The 19,107-nt window shown below is 47.2% G+C and overlaps 1 protein-coding gene across 15 annotated transcripts in view; it reads right to left on the minus strand.

The window, feature by feature from the left end:
- Positions 1-839: 839 nt before the first annotated feature.
- Positions 840-19,107, minus strand: part of LOC144093746 (transcription factor 4-like) — a 136,192-nt gene continuing 117,924 nt past the window's right edge. For 8 of the 15 annotated variants that reach the window (XM_077627435.1, XM_077627430.1, XM_077627436.1 and 5 more), the window contains 7 exons: positions 18,290-18,449; positions 18,094-18,156; positions 16,268-16,348; positions 15,754-15,899; positions 12,049-12,206; positions 9,307-9,379; positions 840-7,385 (listed from right to left, as the gene is read on the minus strand). In XM_077627435.1, the coding sequence (XP_077483561.1) occupies positions 9,326-9,379; positions 12,049-12,206; positions 15,754-15,899; positions 16,268-16,348; positions 18,094-18,156; positions 18,290-18,449 (662 nt within the window). In that variant the 3' untranslated portion in view covers positions 840-7,385; positions 9,307-9,325. The remainder of the gene's footprint in view (positions 7,386-9,306; positions 9,380-12,048; positions 12,207-15,753; positions 15,900-16,267; positions 16,349-18,093; positions 18,157-18,289; positions 18,450-19,107) is intronic. The other 7 variants (XM_077627437.1, XM_077627438.1, XM_077627433.1 and 4 more) reach the window with 1 other exon arrangement.

Here is a 19,107-nt window from a genome sequence, read left to right on the forward strand (position 1 = left end):
CAAGCACCTGCACATTATAATTGCATCTCGTAGACGAATTTGATATTCAGGTCGAATTTTTTTATCAATGCAGCACCATGAGGCAATTAGAAATGCTGAAACCAATTCCACTTTTGTATTCCCTTGCCCTCATCATTGACTGAAGTGAGACCATGCCCCGCATTCCTTCTTCGCTGAGTCAAGCCAATGCCTGTATATTTCAATGCCAGCCAGATCCAACATGCTTCAGCGAATCAAGCTCCCTACAACTGCTCCTTTCTTATATGCTCACCCATTCACTAGCCTTCGTGCCTGCTCCGCACATGGAGCAAGAGGGAGAGAGCATCCAGGGACTAGCGATGTACCATAAACTTTTGCCCATTTCTTTGCGAGGCAGCACATCACATTCATCAGCTATGCCAGCAGCTCGCACCACGACATACATAAACACTCCTTTAGTAGCGCCATTTCGCAATGAGTAAACGAAGCGATGCATCCTAAGAGGTCCCACTGCAAGGTGAGCAGCTGGCATTGAAACTAGGGCAGTGTTTTGCCCAGTGATAGGAGGAGGGGCGAGCTGGAAATGCAGAAATTGAATAGCATATTGCGCCGGCTCCCAAATGTCAAAATGCAAGTGCATTCTCACTCATTCAGCTATTTGCTTGAAATTCTCTAGCAAGAAGAACTCTCGCCAAACTGACCAGACAAAGTGATCCTGACCCAAAGTAGTAACTGCTCCTAAACGGCAATAGGAATTTACCACTGCATGCATGCAAACGCCTACTTGCTTTTTGTCCTTTGGGTAGTGAGGACAGAGTGCGCACGTAATGCACAAGCAGAATGAATGGAGTCGCCACACCTTTACGAAAAATGGCACTTTTTTCTTTATCTTCTTTGACTTGAAAGTGTCGGCAAAGGACAACTCAAGTGTATGTGCAAATGGTCAGCCTGAAAACTCAGGTGGAAAACAAACAAGGGTATACATCTGACACTGAGGGAAAAAAACACAACAAAAGAAATGCATTCAGGGCATGCGTGTATACGGACAATGTGGTACATAACAGCCACATGACTTAAAAACTGACAGCGAGACAAGATTCTTTAAAATAAAAGCAGGCAAAAGAAGCAAGAAAATACTGTGTACAACAATAAAATGGTAACAAAAGGCAAAATAGCGAAAAGTTCTTCAGAGTTAACAAAACACAAGGATGACAAGGTGAGGGGGGAGGAAAAAATATATTGCGGACAACAGCACAAGTTACTTCGTGACATACGCGCATGATTCGATGTCGCTTTGTTAAATTACACAATTCCAAATACCAAACAGAACATGGAGCTCCTACTAAAAACAATGGCATCAAAAGACAAAACAGTTGTTTTTCTTCAGAACGTTGCTGCTGAGATGCTGCACGTGCCCCAATTACAATGAAAATAGATGCTTCATGATGTTCACACACACGTGCACTTATCAAGTTGCCGGGAAGCAAAAAAAAAAAGTGGCGGTTTAAGGAGTGGGCTGCCTTAAATAACAGCATGTTAGCAGTGACACGATCAGAAGCGGCTCTATTAAAACAGCAGCTGCAGCCTATTCCAGGTATCAGTGATCCTTATCAAAGCAATAACAATGCTGATAAAAACATTTAAAAACCATTCAATGACCAGCAAAAATGGTTTGCCTCCTAAGAAAGCCGACAATAGCAGCATAAGACAAAAACGAAAAGCTGTTGCTGCACAGGTTAATGCAACAGCTGAGGAACAAAAAAAAAAACCTGGCAGCTAAAATTGATAGCGTTACGGCAAAGCAATAACTAAGCTTGGCTGCAGAGCCGCATTCTTTTAACTGGACAGCAAGACAGCACAAGCAGAAGATTTAAGTACTTGAAAACCGAACTTAGCGATGCATTTTCACTCCTCTACATAGCCTCGGAAGCCACATGAGAAGCACATAGTACAGAGCACTGTCAAAATAAAATCCGCAAAAAAGTGCTCCTGTTATCTTTGGCATTGTAACACCGCTGCAAAACTGCTGCACGAAGGGGACAAGCGCACTGGGTGCGCTGTGCACAGTGGTGACATTAAGAAGCAAGACTGCTCCAATCCCCACAGTTTCAATTTCATTCAGCAAGTCCTCAATGCTGCCTGTGAAATATCACACTTTGCCAAGATCAGCAAGACTCAAATCGTTAACGAGGCAGCCCTTCATGGGGCTCCAGGCAACAGAAGCCGAGCTTTTCCTTCGACAACCTACTCAAACAACCGTGCCTGGCTCAGGAGTTTCATAATCATGGCTATAATTTTTTGTTTTCTGGCAATCATTCAGTAGAATTTCGAATTCACAACTTGAATTCTTAATCCTAAAACTTCCACCCTTGGTTAATGTGCCCCAAACACACAGCCTTGACAACTCGAAAAAATGAAGCAATCACGATGTGTGTCATCAAACTGTCGCATCTCAAGGCAGCAGCATTGAAAACCTACTTGACAAAATGCACCTTATTCTTACAGTGAGCGAAATTCGGGATGAGTGCGATACCCAAGTAACTGCTCATAATCATCTTGCAGCTGCTTCGCATTGTCAATAAAACCCTGTGTAATGTTCAACTTGCTTTTGGCCACTTCACTGTGCATAAGGGCTTCCAAATGCGATTCACAAGAAGTGCTTAACACCACGAAGGAAAAGCCCCTTCGATGTAAAGTTTTTTTTTTACCTTCGTCACAAGATGTAAATGCTTAAAAACAAAGCACAGCATAGTATAAATGCATCCTTCATGATCACCTGCTGTACATACTGGTAAGCTACCGCTGAATGGTAGGAACACAAGAGCACAATTCAAAAATGGTCGCCACCATAAAACCAAAATAAGACACTCAAGTTTCTCTGTGCGATGTACAGCTCAAGACAAAACCAAGATGCAGTCACAGACTGCCACAGTGCACCATTAATGTGTCAGAAATGTTTGCACAGTCGTGCATGCATCAACAGACTCCTGTTACATGGGAAGCCACAATCATCAAGGCTGTGAGGATGGCAGCAAATGGCCAGTGAATTACTTCATGTAGGTGCAAGAGATACCGAAAAAGCTAAACGCCGAACCTTCAGCACCACCAGGCTTCCAGTGCTTTCCATGTGAACTCCGACCATATACTGTGTGGCACTGGTCAAATAGAATACTAGTACACCGTAGCAGATTTTAAAGGAGATAAAATGTGGTCACTCCATAGAAATTTTTTTTTTTTTACTGCATTTACCAAGGGCAGTTCCAACTTCAGCATGAATCCAACCCATGCAGTGACGCAAACAGACCTTGAATAGAGGTGTGTTAAGTGTACTAATGCTGCTTGTGCGGGCATCTCTTCAGCCAAGCTACCAATTAAAATGCCTTTATGCTTGCAAGAAAAAAAAAAAAATCTAGCAAGACTGCAAGCTGGTGAATACGGAACAACATGACGGATGGTGATGGCATGATTTAGTGACTGCGGGCCAAGCACGAGCGTCCTCCCCACGCTATTGTCCACTTTGTTATCATCTAGTCCATGACACTATATTTAGCCTTTTGTTCTCACTGGTTTTCAGCAACATTCTACATAAAAAGTTTTTGCCTCACTTTGAGACCAATATAAGAAATTGAATTGACTGTTGGGGAAAGCAAATGACGCAGTATCTGTCTCACATACCGGCGGACACTTGAACCGCACCTTAAGGGAAGGGATAAAGGAGGGACTGAGAGAAGAAAGAGGTGCTGTAGTGAAGAACTCCCGAATAGTTTGACCAGCCGCAGTGGCTCAGTGCTTAGGGAGCTCGGCTACTGATCCTAGTACCCAGGTTCGAACCCGACCGCAGCGGCTGTTTCGATGGAGGTGAAACGCAAAGGTGCCCATGTGCTGTGTGATGTCAGTGCAGTCTCAGGGCAAAGAACAGCCCTTGGAGGGCTATCCGCTTCAGGGCATTGGTAATTATCCAGCGCTGGTCAGCAGCAATGGATCTGGCAACAACAGTCTCCCAGTACGACTCTGCCGTGGTTGGGGATGGAGGGTGTGGGAAGGTGGTGCATGTGAGGACGATGTGAAGAAAGTCTTCCGATTTCCCGGAGCGCTTACAGAATGGGTAGGGAGCAGTACGGGTCTGAAGTTGACGCCAGTGGGAGGCCTGGGTTAGGCTTATGGGGAAAGCCGGTGGTGCGTAACGCGCCGGGTATCTCAGTAGTGGGTAAGGATATCTCTGAAGATAAGCAGATGCTCTTGGGATAGCAGAGGGGGTCCAAATCCGGCCCACAAAGTGAGACCTCGGGCGAGGGAGTGGACCTCCTTGTTACCTGGGAGGCTTGCTTGTGCGGGGGCTCAGATAAGGGTTATGGGGCAGGTGGGGTGCCAGAAGCGTACAAGCCGAGCCGCAGTGCGGGATACCAGGCTTTTGGCGAAAGCGGATAGGGCGGATTTTGAGTCGGAGAGAATTTTAGTGGCAGAGGTAGAGATGAGACCAAGCGCAATGGCCGCTTCCTCTGCAATTAAGGACGAGGCTGTGGTGATCGAGCTTGATACGAGTAATTGGGCCTGATTAATAGCGACGGCAAGGACCATGCGGGAGCCCGATGAGTACGCTGCCACGTCCACATAGGCTACCTCAGAACTGTCACCGTACAGCTTGTGCAGGGCTTTGGCATGGGCTGCCCTGCGTTCTCCGATCTTGCTCAGGGTGCATGTTCTTAGGGATTGGAAGGACGATGAGATGGGAGCGTAGGTCTGGAGCTAAGGAGACACCCCTAGTAGGATGAGTGATTGGGGCGATGTCTAGCTTATAGAGTAGAGTGCGGCCTGCCGTGGTACCCGACAGGCGAGTTAGCTGTGCTATCAGGGTGGCTGAGAAGCCGACTTTGCCACCAAGAGCCACGAGGAAAAGCCAACTTTTTGAAGACCCAGAGGCAAAGCGCACGGTGCGCAAGCAAGGAGTAAAGCTGGCTATGAACGTAGAAAGAAGGTGGCGTGGGTCGCTAATAAAAAAAAGCCAGTGAAAATGCAGTCGGGAGTACAAATGGGAAGAATAGGGCATGTGTGCATTCGTAGCACAGCAGCACAAAACACGAGAAGGAAGCGGCAAGCAGAGGCGCAGGCGGAACTGCGTAGGCAGAGAGTAATTACTTCCTTATTACAAATCTACTCCACCTTGGAGGATTCCTTTAAACATATGACCAACACTATTCCCACTTCGAGTTATTGATCAATTCGCTCTCGCCCTACCATAAGCTTGCCGTCCCGGTTAGCTCAGTTGGTAGAGCAACTGCTCCGGTGTAGCGGTGGTCCCGGATTCGAACCCCGGACCAGGATGAATTTTTCTTTAACTACAAAGTTTCTGAAAAAAAAAAAAAGCTGTATAGCTTTCCTTTGTAGCTGTATGCCTGCGCTCGGGTGGATGTCAATGAGTAATTACTTCCTTCTTACAAATCTACTCCGCCTTGGGGGATTCCCCTAAACATTTGACCAACTGTGTAGGCGGTTTTGCTACACTTTGTAGCGCGTTTCTTAACTACTGCCTCTTAAATGATGCTGAAGACACAGAAGAAGATGCCGTGATCATGGAACGCTTTGGTTTTCACATTCAATCAAACTCTATTTTTGCACCTATGTTGTATGCATGTAAATGAAGTACTTCCACAAGACGTAAACGATGTCGAAAACATGATAACATGCGATAACTGATAATAAATAATTATCCCATAAAGAGACGATAAGAGAAGGATGCAAGGTAGTTCTCAGTGTTTGTATTATAAGCCTACGCTCCGCGCTTAGTAAGCAGCCAGAGAGCAGTCAGAGCCATGCCATCACCAAGAACTGATATGACAGACACTGATATAGTGAAGTCCCTGATGTAGTAAAGATTTCTGCTGGTCTGAGGTACTTTACTATAGAGTATTGCATTGGCTCAGATGTTCTCAAACTGTGATATTTGTTCAGCCCTAGAGTGAAGCATGCAGATTAGTTTATATGCGACTTAGTCATCCATGAAGTACAACAGTAACCAGATTTGTGACAACCATGCCTTCCCATGTAAGAGGTGAATAAAGTGCACTGAACTTAAACAAAGACAGCAGTGCAGCATCCAGTCTCAAATTACAGCTGCAATAAATGCAAGGAAACACAGGAAAGGGGTCAAAGAGGGATAACAGCAGGAGGTAAAGTGAAGAACAAAAGAGTGACGATGAACACTGGCCTTAGCTAAATGCCAAACAGAAAGTGTTGCCTCTTTCTGTCATCGTTGCCTGTCTTTCAAGCTTTGCGCCAAACACTAAGCCAACACCCAAAAAAGCCTCCCGTCAAAAGTTTATACAGTAATAGAAATGACAATGAAGAAAAAACAGAGATGATTCTATACATTTTTTTTTCTCAGTGTTTGTGTGTATATATATGTATAGTATTTATATATATATTCTTTATGTATATAACCTTGCTCACTGTTACATTCATAAAGACACACAGGCTCACAAAATCAAACACTCAAAAAATGAAGGGCACTCGCACCACACATTTTTTCTTCACATGCAAAGGAAGAGAAAGATTTAAAAAACAATAAAAAAGGCAAGGAGGCCAAAAAAGAAAAAAAAAGACAAGCAAATAGCTGAGTGATCAATTTCTCCAAAAGGAATAAATACAAAAGAGGAGAAACAGAAATGCACCAAAATCCTTGCACGAAGTCTGCCTGCAGCTGCTCACAGTGAATGCATTGTAGCAGCAGGCAAGAAGCAGGAAAAAAATGCGATGGAGGTGCCTCGGCGAGCTTCCTTCCGCTATGAGGGCGCGATATCAGGGGTGCTTTGTTGAGCCGTGTCTCGGCAGGTGGGAAGTACAACACTGCCCCTCTGTTCTGCTCACTTTAAATACACGTCTTGCCTGCCCACCGAACTTCACTACTGAAGCACATGAAGGGGGGGAAAAAAGAAAGCGCCCCTTCTTGTTGAATACGTAGGCTCTCCTCCTTTCCTCCATCTTCCTCTGCAAACACACTGAAGAAATGCACTGATCTGCGATGAGAAATGCACTATGGTATGTGTACAAGTCGCAAATGCCGTCCTGCCCGCTTGGCCAGCCGACACAAGCAGGGCCTAGAGTTCATGTATGATAAGCACAACTCCCGCTCGTGTTCTTTCCTTGGGCAGGAACCACGATGAACCATGAGAGAGAGAGAGAGCGGAGGAGCTCATTAAAAAAAAAATGAAGTGTAAACACAGAAGACATATAAGGTCGAGAGACGGTGCTGATCAGGAGAGAAGATTTGGTGGCTGCTTCTGCTGCTGTAGATTAAAACGCGTTTTTTTTTTCCTTTGCTCGTTCATCTACTTGGAAGCTGGAAGAAGTCTCCTTGAAGAAGAATGAAGAACCCTCGTCTTGCCTTGGCAAACAGGATATGTGGAACCCTGGAGAATAAAAAAACAATGATAGCCACATCGAGGGCTGCCCTTGTAAAATTTTCATTAAAAGTTTGCAGGTTTACAGGTGCTGGTGGAGGCATTATCACATCCTAAGTAAATAATATGTTAAGAAGATCAGTGGGCATCTTTGATTTTTGGGCATCTTTATGTAAACATAGCCAAGCAGACATGGGTGATTGTGGCATATCAGCAGCTTCCTTTCCCCGAGATGATATATCAATGTGTGCGTCACATGGCACACAGTGCGGACTAAAAAAATTCAGGGGGCACTTTGTTGACCTAAATTGCGGTGAGGCGAAAGCCTATAGCGCGGTGTTGCTGCTTGTGTCACTGATGTGTGGTTAAGATGTTGATTAAGTACACAATAGTTTGTGAATCTTAAATGCTGGAGACACTGGAGGGCGTTTGGGAGGCATCCGTCGAATTCGATGCCTTTCCGCAAACACTCTCCAGCGTCCTTACGCTAAACAAGAGCTACATATGCGTTTGCAGGAAGTAGCGTAGTTGTTGGCACGCTCGGCTGCGGAACGGAAGGATGGTGGTTCGAATCCCGCCGTGCACAAGGATTTTCTTTTTGTTGTCAAGTCATTGAGTCATCGGTGTGACATGCCTTGAGACGGGACATGACCTGAGACCAGACACGGTCATGGCCGCAAGCAACTGAACCGTGAGCATAACCTCGACATTTTAATTGGCGCATGCGCATGACATTGCACCCCTTCTTGTCAGCTGAGTGGGATCAGCGTGCCCGTCAAGCCTAACATTGAGAAAGTAAAATTATGGCACAGGCATGTACACAAAAACCTTCGCAATTACACCTACAGCATGCTCTAGCTGCTCTAGTGCATGAGCAGCTTCACTTGTGTTGTTCTCTACATCCACCCGCATAATACAGTCAAACCTCATCACAGCAAAAAGATAAAAATAATAAAAGAGCTTGATATATCCAAAATTTGCAAATATAAAATTCCGCCAAAAACTTGCACAGAACCGCAATTCAGTCCGTGAAAGGACACCAATTGGGAGAGACTTTCCGAAGTTTTGGCACCGTTTCAAAGCCACACACGGCAATTGTGGAGGCCGCAAAGAACACAGTGCCAAACGCCAATTACCGTATAAACAAATGTAAGCACCGCACCTGTATATTGGCTGCACCCTGCTTTCCAGAAGGAAATATTTAAGAAAAAATAATATCCATGTAAGGGCCGCACCCAAACTTTCCATGACCAACGTGGGAATAGCCTTCGAGATGCACGCGCCGTGGCCTCCGCGATCAGCTCCGACTGCGAGCAACGGCGCGCTTGATCGCGAGGCGACACATGAGCAGAGGAACTTCCAGGTGCTACCTACAAATGGCGCCCAAGGCCGCGGCTCATCATCGTCAACTTTTCCCTCCGCTGCAAGCTTCCGCTATCCATATCGGCATCAGTACCACGAGCTCCAAGGTTTTGTCAGTTTTGTGGCTGTCAAAGGCATGGGAGTTGTGGTTAGCGTGTTGGTTCCCCGTAGTTGTGGCTTTTGCGAGCTGCCGTTGCGGCTTCAGCACGATGGGCAAGCAAATAGCTACACGGCTAGGAGTTTGTCAAACACGGTACTAGTGCCTTCAAGAAGTAAAATAAAAAAGAGAGGAAGTAACTTTGGTTTGTTCAAAGTGACACTTCGGTTCCCTCGCCTGAATTCAACATAAATTTATTATGGTCTAGGTTCCATTAGAGTTTGAATCACTGAGGCTCAACTGCACTCAACTCGAAACTCTGTTCATACTGCAAATCCCATTGCCTTTTTACGATTTCAGCGATACTTCACTGTACCTTCATTCTCTGCATTTAGGACTTCAGCTGACATCCTGCTTGACCTCTCTGTTGATAAAGAATGCGAACAGTGCCTCAACACATCTGGTACTCACCTGTGTAACACTGAGAACTTCACATTTCGGAGTTGCTCGTCTCACCATCCATAGGTTGGGAATAGTCAGTCCACTAAAAAGGAAATGAAACACAAAATATCGGAATACAATCACATTTGCATTGGTCAGGTTGTGTTTAACCTCGTGCTTGGCACATGGCAGCCTATGCTGCTTATGTGCCATAATGCACAACACATCTGCATTAGCTATCTGTTGGACCAGCTGCTATAAATGACTACAATCGGATTTCGGATCAGAGTTGACCCGACACATCCGAATTGGCAAATGCATGTGCATCTGATTAGGTGAAAACTTGAGTTGTGATAATATTGGAATGTTTCGAATATTGAAGCGAATAATCAGGGCCTTGCAGCAAATAGTGATAATCAGAAACCTAGAATATTTTGAAAATATTTTAGGAGTTTTAGAACCTGGCAAAACATGCCGTTAATTTGGGAAAAGAAATAAACCTTCAAATCCAATTAGAAACCAATTATCCGCACTCCACGGGGATCCCCCACCTGCCCCCTTAACAGCTGTCACCGCAGTAAAAATATGTGCCTAGAACCACATGAACCAACAGTCGGATGCAACTCAAGAACGAAACAGCAAATGCCCTGAACAAGGCCCTCCAGGCAATGGCCGGTTAATATGTGTTTGAGGGGAGACATGGCTCTTTGCGGCTGAAAATTGGTAAACAAAATCGAATTTTTGATCTTTTCATTTTTGCAATCCTCAGGTCATTGCGCAGCTATCTACAAATTTTTGTTGAAAAATACCGCGCGCACGGCCCTTTAAATTGAGGTCTAATTGCACCGAACTTTGATCGCCCGCAGTTAAAGAAATACGCGCTCTGCCGGTGTCATTTTGGTTTAATTTGAAAGGTCGCGATTCAGGCTATTCCCATATTTCGGTTGGCAACTATGAGCAAGCCCTGGAAGTGATAAAACAAACAAACAAAATTGAACAAAACGTGCACTGCTATTGGCTTTGCAAATCACATGACCAAAATGGTGACTTTTGGTTGGCTGGCGGCATCTACCATTTGCAGCCTGGCATCACATTGTGAGTAGGCGGCTGAGTGCGAAATATTTCGATTTGCACAAGTCTTAGGCTGAAAGCACTAAAAGGGAGCGAAAGATAGAGGTCCGAAGCACGCTGGGTAAGCTGCATCGGCGCATCCTGGCGTCTACAATCAGTGACGATGCTTCGCGATGGGCCAATAACGGCGTAACAGGTGGTGCTTAGCGTGACAGCCAAGAGTGATCCTGAGGGAGCGAAAGGTAGAGATCCGAAGCACGTTGGGTACGCTGCATCATCGCATCCCTTTATCTACAATCGGCGATGAAGCGCCAACGCTTTGCAATGGCCGATAACGCCGTCGCTGGCGGTGCTCAGCGTGACGGCGAGGAGTGATCAGAGATATTCCTGCCGCGTACAGACAGCGTAATCGTGATTGTGCAGATGAAGAAGCGCAGCTCTCGTGGACAGCCAGCAACGGCGCAATAGATCGAACTTTCTGGTAACGCTGGTAGTGCGGCACCGGCGGTGGTCGCGAAATGGCGTCCCAAAAAGTGAGGAATCGGAAACCTTGACGAAATAAACTTGCTTCTGAATGTTTTGATGGGCAAGATGAGCAAACGAGCACATATCGTTTGTTAGGGGCTGACTGCAATCACAGCGTGGTGGCTACAATCGCGTGCCTGCAACTTCAAGGAGGTCGCAGTGCAAAGGCACTCGGCTCGGGTTCCAGCCTCCACCCCATGCCATCTGTTCTCCGGCAATTTGCTTGTTGCAAGTGCAATTATGTCGATGGGAAATGGTGCCTCCACATCAGAAACCAGCCAGAACACACTTCAGTCTTTCTAGTTAGCCTTGGCACCACGAAAATATGCCAAAAACGTTTTTCCCCCCGATTTCTCAAAACTGCATTTTTGGCACATTCAGAATTTTGGAGGAGTGGTGTCTCAGGTTCTATATCAGCTATTACTACAATTCTTTTTGTGCTAGAAAGAGAAATGCACAGGTTGTGCAGTAATGCTAATTTTAAACCACTGCTTCCTTAGGAAAATAAATCCTTTGTCTCAGTCATCAAAATGAGCTTTTTCTCTGTCAAGTTTGACCAGCTGTAATTTTAGTCTAAGTCGTCCTAGAATGCTCATTTATGCCATACTGCGCTCGTTCGTGACTCTAGATCAATAATAAACACAAATCTTCTCCACGAGATCTTCTGTTTATTAGCCAAGCTTCCTCCAAACAAAAGACATACTTTCCATGATAAACCTAAAACTATCTGCTGCAGGAGAAAATTGTTTGCAGTTTTGGAATCAGCACATGGAAATGTACAATCAGTGAAAATTTAGTGAACCTGTCTATAAATAAAGAAAACAGTTCTAAGAAGGGTGTGCCCCCTTAATCTCCTTGCACGTGCCGGCCCCCCATGTTGTCACCCTAGCAAATGCAAAGGGATTAGCCACAACAATCGGTCGGCGCCATTGGCTGCAAGCCCTGCTTTCAGGGGCATTTGCCACTTCGTTCTCGAGTTGCATCCCACCACAGCAGAACACCTTCCACAGCATGCCTTTGATGCAACTGCAGACAGGGTGAGCTGCACTGAATTTTGCTCCTTGAAGCCAGTTGACTTCCAAGTTTGAAGAGCGAGGAATTTGCTACCGGGGAGGGAGCTTACAGCCCACGAAAGGGCACTGTGATTTATTAGGAGAGAGTGAGAGGAGTACTTACTAGGGTACTTACAGGCAGAGAGGCCAGCCTCTGGTGTGCCAGCGCGTCGAGAGCAGGTCCCGGGTGGGCCAGGCCGTGTGCCCCCAGCTTGGCCCCCTCGTCACTCTTCTCCTCTTCGCGTCGCTTCAGGCATGCAGTCTTGGGGTTCAGGTTACGCTCTGCACACATACACACACCTCCCTGTTTGCCCTTCTGTCACCCGAGCAAAGTGGCAGGAACGCACTATGGCAGAATCAGTAAGGAGTAGTCAAAAAAAGGAGGTGCCATGAGACTTGCAAGGAACATACTGCAAGACATTAGACCAGGGGTTCTAAAACTGGGTTCCACAGGCTGCTTCTGTGGGTTCTGCGAACACCCACTCTGGCCTGCCTCACCTTTCGGTACACTTCTGGCGGGCGTGTGTGCAGCAGACACAGTACCTGGGCCCACTTACACGAAGCATTAAATAAACTCCATCAGCCACAAACGGATCTAAGTGAATGCACACAAATTTTGTTCATTTCAGATGATACAATATTTCTAGTGAATTGAACTGCACACCAAAAGGCAAAGTCATCAGTGCAATAATCGCCATCACCAAACTCTCTCTCCTTTATCATGTTTGTAGAGTCATTCCTCTTCAGGATAATAAGATAGCCAAGTTAGAACTTACCAAACAAACCCCCACTCCCCCCTTCCCGAAGATTTTTTTTTACAACTTGTCAATCCAAGAGACTGCGACCAAACTCTATGGTTTATGGGGTTTAACGTCCCAAAGCAACTCAGGCTATGAGAGACACCGCAGTGAAGGGCTCCAGAAATTTCGACCACCTGAGGTTCTTTTACCGTGCACTGACATCGCACAGTACAGTGGAACCCTGGTTATACGTCCCCTGGTTTTGGTGAGCCTCTGTGCATTCCTCGAACACACGGGCTTGACGTCCCGTCTGTTCTCCGTCAGGTAGTTACACGCAGTGACCGAACGCTCCGCGAGTTCTACCTTGAATGATTAATAACTGGACGCCCCACTCCAGTTGTAACCAACACAGTGCTGTGCGCGTGTGTGATTTAATTCCTCTAAATTGAACTAATCATGCGCACAACCTGGACACATTTCTTATTGTGTGAATAGTTTGTACATATTACTTCTCCCCCTATCCCCTGTCCCCTGGTTTTGCGACGACCCGGGTTTTACGACGGATTAACGCAGTCCCGGCGAAGTCCCCATAGAAGCAATGCATTAAAAACCCTGGTTACCCAACGCAATTTCACGCTGGACCCGCGTTATACGACGACTCTCGCAAAGCGCGGGATGGAACGGCAGACGAAAGAAAGGAGCCGCGGATCTCTTTCGTCACGCCGTCTCTCCTCATGCGGAGAGCGCTTGACCTCGCTCGACCGGTCTACTCTGGCGGGCGCAGCTTTCTTTCCTGCCTCGTCTCATCGTTCGTTTCTCTCTCCCCCACCAGCTGCCCTCCGCGACGCCCGCTGTGCTGATATAGCGTATTTTCTTCTCACAATCACTTTCTCCCTTTCGCTCCCTCTCTTCTCAGCGGCGTCGCCTCTCGTCGCGTTGGGGAAGCGTTTCTTTCTTTCCAGTTTCCCCAGCATCAGATTGCCGACAAGGTAGCGAGGATAGGCCTAGGTTCATCGCACGTGATGTTCGTCGTAATCCCTAGCGACCAGCGTTCAGCAAGGTTTTGAGTTGTGTGGAGCGACGCGATGCACGATGCCTTGAAAGCAGACAGTTCTGTCGCTCGGTGATAAGCTCCATATTATCGAGGAAGCGGAAAAGCGGCACGGAGCCACGAAATCCAGCATTGCTCGGGACCTTAAGATACCCGAATTTTCACTTAAGACGATCCTTGCAAACAAAGCGGTGATATTGCAAAATGCCAACAAGTTCGGGCTCAAGCGGAAAGCGGCAAAAGAAGTACAGCATGAGAAGCTAGAAAAAGTTCTTGTCAGGTGGCTGCATCAGGCATGGAGCTCTGCCATCAACGTGGACCGTGCCATTTTAAAAGAAAAGGCAGACCTTGTGGCATTGCGTCTGGGAATTGCCGACTTTCAGGCATCGAACGGGCGGCTGGACGCTTCAAAAAACGAAACAGGATTGTGTACAGCAACTCCTGCGGAGAAAGCACTTCCGTGGACGTTTCGACGGTGAACGAGTGGGTGGAGTCGCTGCCAGAGATGATTGCTGCATACAAGCCCTGCGACGTTTTCAACACCGGTGAGAGCGGTATTTTTTACCATGGTGCAGCCCAAGCAAACCCTTGCGTTTAAAGGTGACAGCTGCCATGGTGGCAAGTGCAGTAAAGAGCGGGTGACAGCACTATTTATTCTGTGCTAACGAGGACGGTTCCGAGAGGCTGCCCGTGCTCGTTGTCGGAAAATTTGCAAAGCCACGGTGCTTTAAGAACTTGAAGATGCTGCCGTGCAGCTACAACTTTAACAAAAAGGCGTGGATGATGTCTTCGCTCTTCAGTAATTTTTTGCAGCAGTTGGATTGCAAAATGGGTTCCAAGGCAAGGAAAATATTGCTTTTTGTGGACAACGCACCGTGCCACCCACCCGATACGTCCAGCCTGAGGAACGTAAAGGTCGTTTTTTTCCCCGCCAAACTGCACCAGCTGGCTGCGGCCACTGGATGCCGGCCTCATCAAGTGCGTGGAGCAAGGGTACCGGAAGCGGTTAGTGTAGCATCAGCTGGCGGCTATGGAGCGCAGCGAGTCGGAAAGAAAGATCCCTGTGCTCGACGCCATGCATTTTATTGCCAGTTCGTGGAACGCAGTGTCGCAAAGCACAATCGCCAACTCGTTCAAGCACTGTGGCTTTAAGTGAGAGACTGCCTCCTCTGCTGGGGACGCAACGACCTCGATGCCGCTTGAGGCCGATGCAGGCTTCGCCGATGACGATTTCGAGGGTTTAAACCTCGCCACGACCTTCACCGAGTACGTGGAGGCCGACGACAACATTGTGATCTGCGGCAAGGTGTCGCTGGATGATGTAATCGCGGAGGCTTTGCCTAGTGCTGACACCACAGCGACATCGGACGAGGACAACGACGACGCCACAGCTGCCGTGCCTGTGCCTACCACGTTCGCCGAGGTGCTACGGCACATAGACGGCATCCAGAACTTCATCTGTTCACGGATCAAATAAGGTCCAAAAGAAACTGACCGACTTTTTTAAAGTTCGCGCCGGCTGGCGGGAATCGTGGCAGTGGAGTGCCGGAAAGGTCCATTTGAATAATGCATGATTTTTACCTGTACTGCAGCATTAATTCTTAATGCATTTACTTTTTTGGTAATTTTGGTTTCCAAGCCCTGCAGAGTATGTTAGTAGTTTACATTGAAGTTTCTCGTAAATTCGTCACGCGAAAAAAGTAGTATTTTTATAGGCATAATTTATGTTCGAATTTTATGACGCCCGCATTTTACGACGCTTTTTCGCAGTCCCGAGAAAGTCGTATAATCGGGGTTCCACTGTACACAGGCCTCTAGAACTTAATCTCCATCGAAATTCTGGTAGCACCTACAGGCGATGGTCCTCCATATATATATATGAAGCAGTTTTGAGAAGCTTATCCTATAATACATGGCATAATAACATGCAGGAATTAAGTCTCGGAAAAATCAACATGCTAGTTTCCGAACTGTGGGGCCTCTGAGTTTCTGGGTGCCAACAGTGCAGCCACATACACATAAAAAGCAAGCAACATACCCCTGACTTGCTGCTCCAAACTTGTGATGACCTCCACCGCCTGGTGAAGGATGTTCAGCTTGGTCTGGGCCTTGTCAGTCTTCAGGTGCATCATGCACATTCGGCCCAGCTCCTTGAACGCCTCGTTTATGTCCCGTACACGTATCCTGCACAGATCCCAGAACGGCTATGCTCACACCTACAGACCATTCTTACTTCAGTCAACAGTAGCAACCATGCTGAAAACACCGGTCTGTTCATTCAAAAATGCTCTCAATGCTGCACTTGACAGAGCTATTAAACAACCCAACCATGCAAATCAAACAGCGCTTTCCTCCAAGACTAGCTTGCACAGTGACCGGACCTAATTTACCCACTTAGAGAAACTAAAGCTATTCCAAACGCAGAGCCACATACTGTCACACAGTCAGAGTTGCAAGAAAATGAAGACGAACATCTTCACAGTCACAAGGGCAGAGGATCACCACGGAGTGCAAAACAACATTTCTACATCCGGAAGCACTGAAGCATTTACCTTTCCCGTGCATTGTTCGCCTGTCTCCTCTCCTTTTCTCGCTCTGCCTTGATTTCCGGGGGCTCATCCTCATCTCCAGACCTGCAATGAAATCACATGTGCCATTGGAAAGCGAGGCATGACAATACCAATAAAACTTTCAGGGCACACATCAACGCATATGACTACAAAGGAATACTGCACGACAGTTTTCGTGAACTTGAACAGGAAAAAAAGCCAGTACTGCTAGCGTAAATTCTTCTCCATCCGTGTGCTAAATGGAAGCAACAAAGATGATGTACTAGAGGTCTAGGCTCCTAGGTGATGTTGTTAAGAAGGGATGCGGGCCTTTGGGGCCAAAAAATAGCGAAAAAAATCGACTTTTCCACTTTGTCATAATTGTTTCATCATTTTCCATCTTATTGCCAAGCTTCATGTTTGAATACTGCAGAGCTTACGAGAAATTGACATGCAAAGATGCAATCTTGACAAGACAGCTCGAGAAAATGTGTTATAAAATACCCGTTCTGCGTCACATAGCGTCACAAGTAGCTGCCGCAGTGAGCGACTTTGGTCTCGTTTGAAAGCCTCAGCTTTCTTTCCTGCCAGAAAGAAAAATCTAGTGCGATTTGTAGCCGAGAAAAACACAGAAAACAAAATATAAAATGCGGCAATGCTATTGACTCTTGGGCGCCACGAGGTGAAATTTGAGAGCATTATTGGCCGGCGCCATTTTCTTTGGGTGCTCCGTGCTCGTCCTGCAACGCCATTTTCAAAAACACACCACCATGGTGCGAAACCGTATCGGAAGTTCGCAGCACACATAAGTTCGTCGGCAGCTATGTCAGCCAAAAGCAGCGGAGCGCCTGAACGTGACCTAGCGGACGATGCAACTTTGGCAGATGTTCCGACATTCGTCCAGCCAGCAGTAGTCAAATGCGTGCTGGCAGTAGCCAAACAAAGAAAAGCTAGACGCAAATGGCATCGGCTCTTCTGTCGGCTACCGACACTCCCCGGCACCGCTGCCATTCCGAGTGGGGGCGGCGCCTCATTGGAACAGCGGCCCTTCCACATACTATCAACGCTCGCGCATTTGAAAGCCAAAAGAAAACGTATTCGATGCTTGAGCTTCCCACAGAACGTGATTGCGTTATCTGGCTGCCGCCACTTATCAGCAGCCGCAGCCTGCAGCCACGTGTGGGGAGTGTGCGGCGCCAGTTTTTTGCTTATCGATAGCTGCCACCAGGCGCCGCCCGCGGGGGGGAGGGAATGCCAGTTTTGCGCGTTTACATAGCAGCTGCTTAAGGCCAGCACCAAGAGCAATGCAATGGAGCCGCGCAGGAAAAATGCAACCATGCTGTAGCATGCCTGATATCTCGTTTGTCTTGCCTTTACTTACAGTGCGATGTTTTCGTTTCGGTTGCAAGTTGACCCCCCCCCACTTTGGATTTTCAAGTTTTGAAAAATAGGTCAACTTACAATCGTGTAAATACGGTAGGTACAGTACGCACCGCAAGCAGTGGGCGGCGGTGCGCGGCCGTCACATCGCCGAAATTGCGATTGCTAATTGCGCGGTAGGCACCTTGAGTAGCGTGGCCGCACGGCCACGAATATATCCTGTCAGCCATAAACAGATCTGCATGCATGCATTTCCTACGCTTCAGCATATGAATTTTGTTCATTTGGATGATACAAAATTTCAGATGATACGAATTTTTCCGCGACCCTGTGAGATTTGTATCACCAAGATTCTACAGTACAATCCACAAGTGCTGGAGAGGGATTTTTGGAGGAACCACAAAGTGCCTTCTGGGTCTCGTTCACCCGTGCGACACCCAATGTCTTACCCGGTAAATGCATCGCCTTGGCCGCTGTTGCTGTTGTTGCCGGATGCTACTTGCCAGCGGCTCCTGCAGTTCAGTGAAAGAAAAAGTGCTGTGTTGAGAGTTCTCTGGGCCATATGCAGCTATAGCTATCATGCTCCCAAAACTAGGGCAAAATGTCTATGCTGTGTTAAAAGATGCTGTTAGGAACGGGGCTTACCGCGACCGCTTGCTGGCTTTTCCCCCGGAGGAAGACGTGGCAGTTGGGGTGTTCAGGCTGGCGCCCAGGGGACCCGGGGAGTTCGGGGGGCTGATCTTGCTGTGCTCCAGTTTCTCTGGTTCTTTGCACTTCTCCACTTTGATGCCTGGGCTGTTGTCCACTGCTCATGCAAGTGACAGAAAAAGCATTTTTGAGTTTATCAACACATGTGTATACAGTTGCCGGCCAATTTTTCGGACTTGGCAGGACCCAAAAAATGCACCAAACAGTCGAAGAGCCTTTGAAAAATCCACGAACTTAAAAAAAATCACTTTGTTGCGAAAAACCAGCCTCCAAAATCGCGAATGTCGCTGTTGACCACGTTCTGTTAGCCAGCAATAATACTAGACTGCATCTCAGCCAGCATTTGCTTTTGTCACGTCCTGTTTCATGAGGCACTGACAGTCGCAAAGACCGCGAAAGCGAGTGCCTTCGACTGCACCCCCACCCCCCTTCATCCCCCATCTGCCCCATACCACGAGTGGGGTGGTCTGAACTGGCCGCTGTCCCCAGTAACAACATGATAGCGTATCCTGGCTCGCAAGCTCTTCTTTGCAAGACACTTTGATGGCAACAAAGACAGTGCCATTGACTCAAGTGGCCAGACTGGGGAACAAATATACAAGCCTACCCAGGCTAATCTAATATGGCAGCCCTCATGGCAGCCATGAAGGAAGGAATGAATGTAGGTGAGGCTGTTACGTCACATTTTTTGAGGCCTGATGTAAGGGCTCCCCCCACCAGTTGGCCAGGGCCTAAGCACATTTGCGATTGCACAA

The sequence above is a fragment of the Amblyomma americanum genome, chromosome 6, assembly GCF_052857255.1.
Source record: "Amblyomma americanum isolate KBUSLIRL-KWMA chromosome 6, ASM5285725v1, whole genome shotgun sequence".
NCBI lineage: Eukaryota > Metazoa > Arthropoda > Arachnida > Ixodida > Ixodidae > Amblyomma > Amblyomma americanum.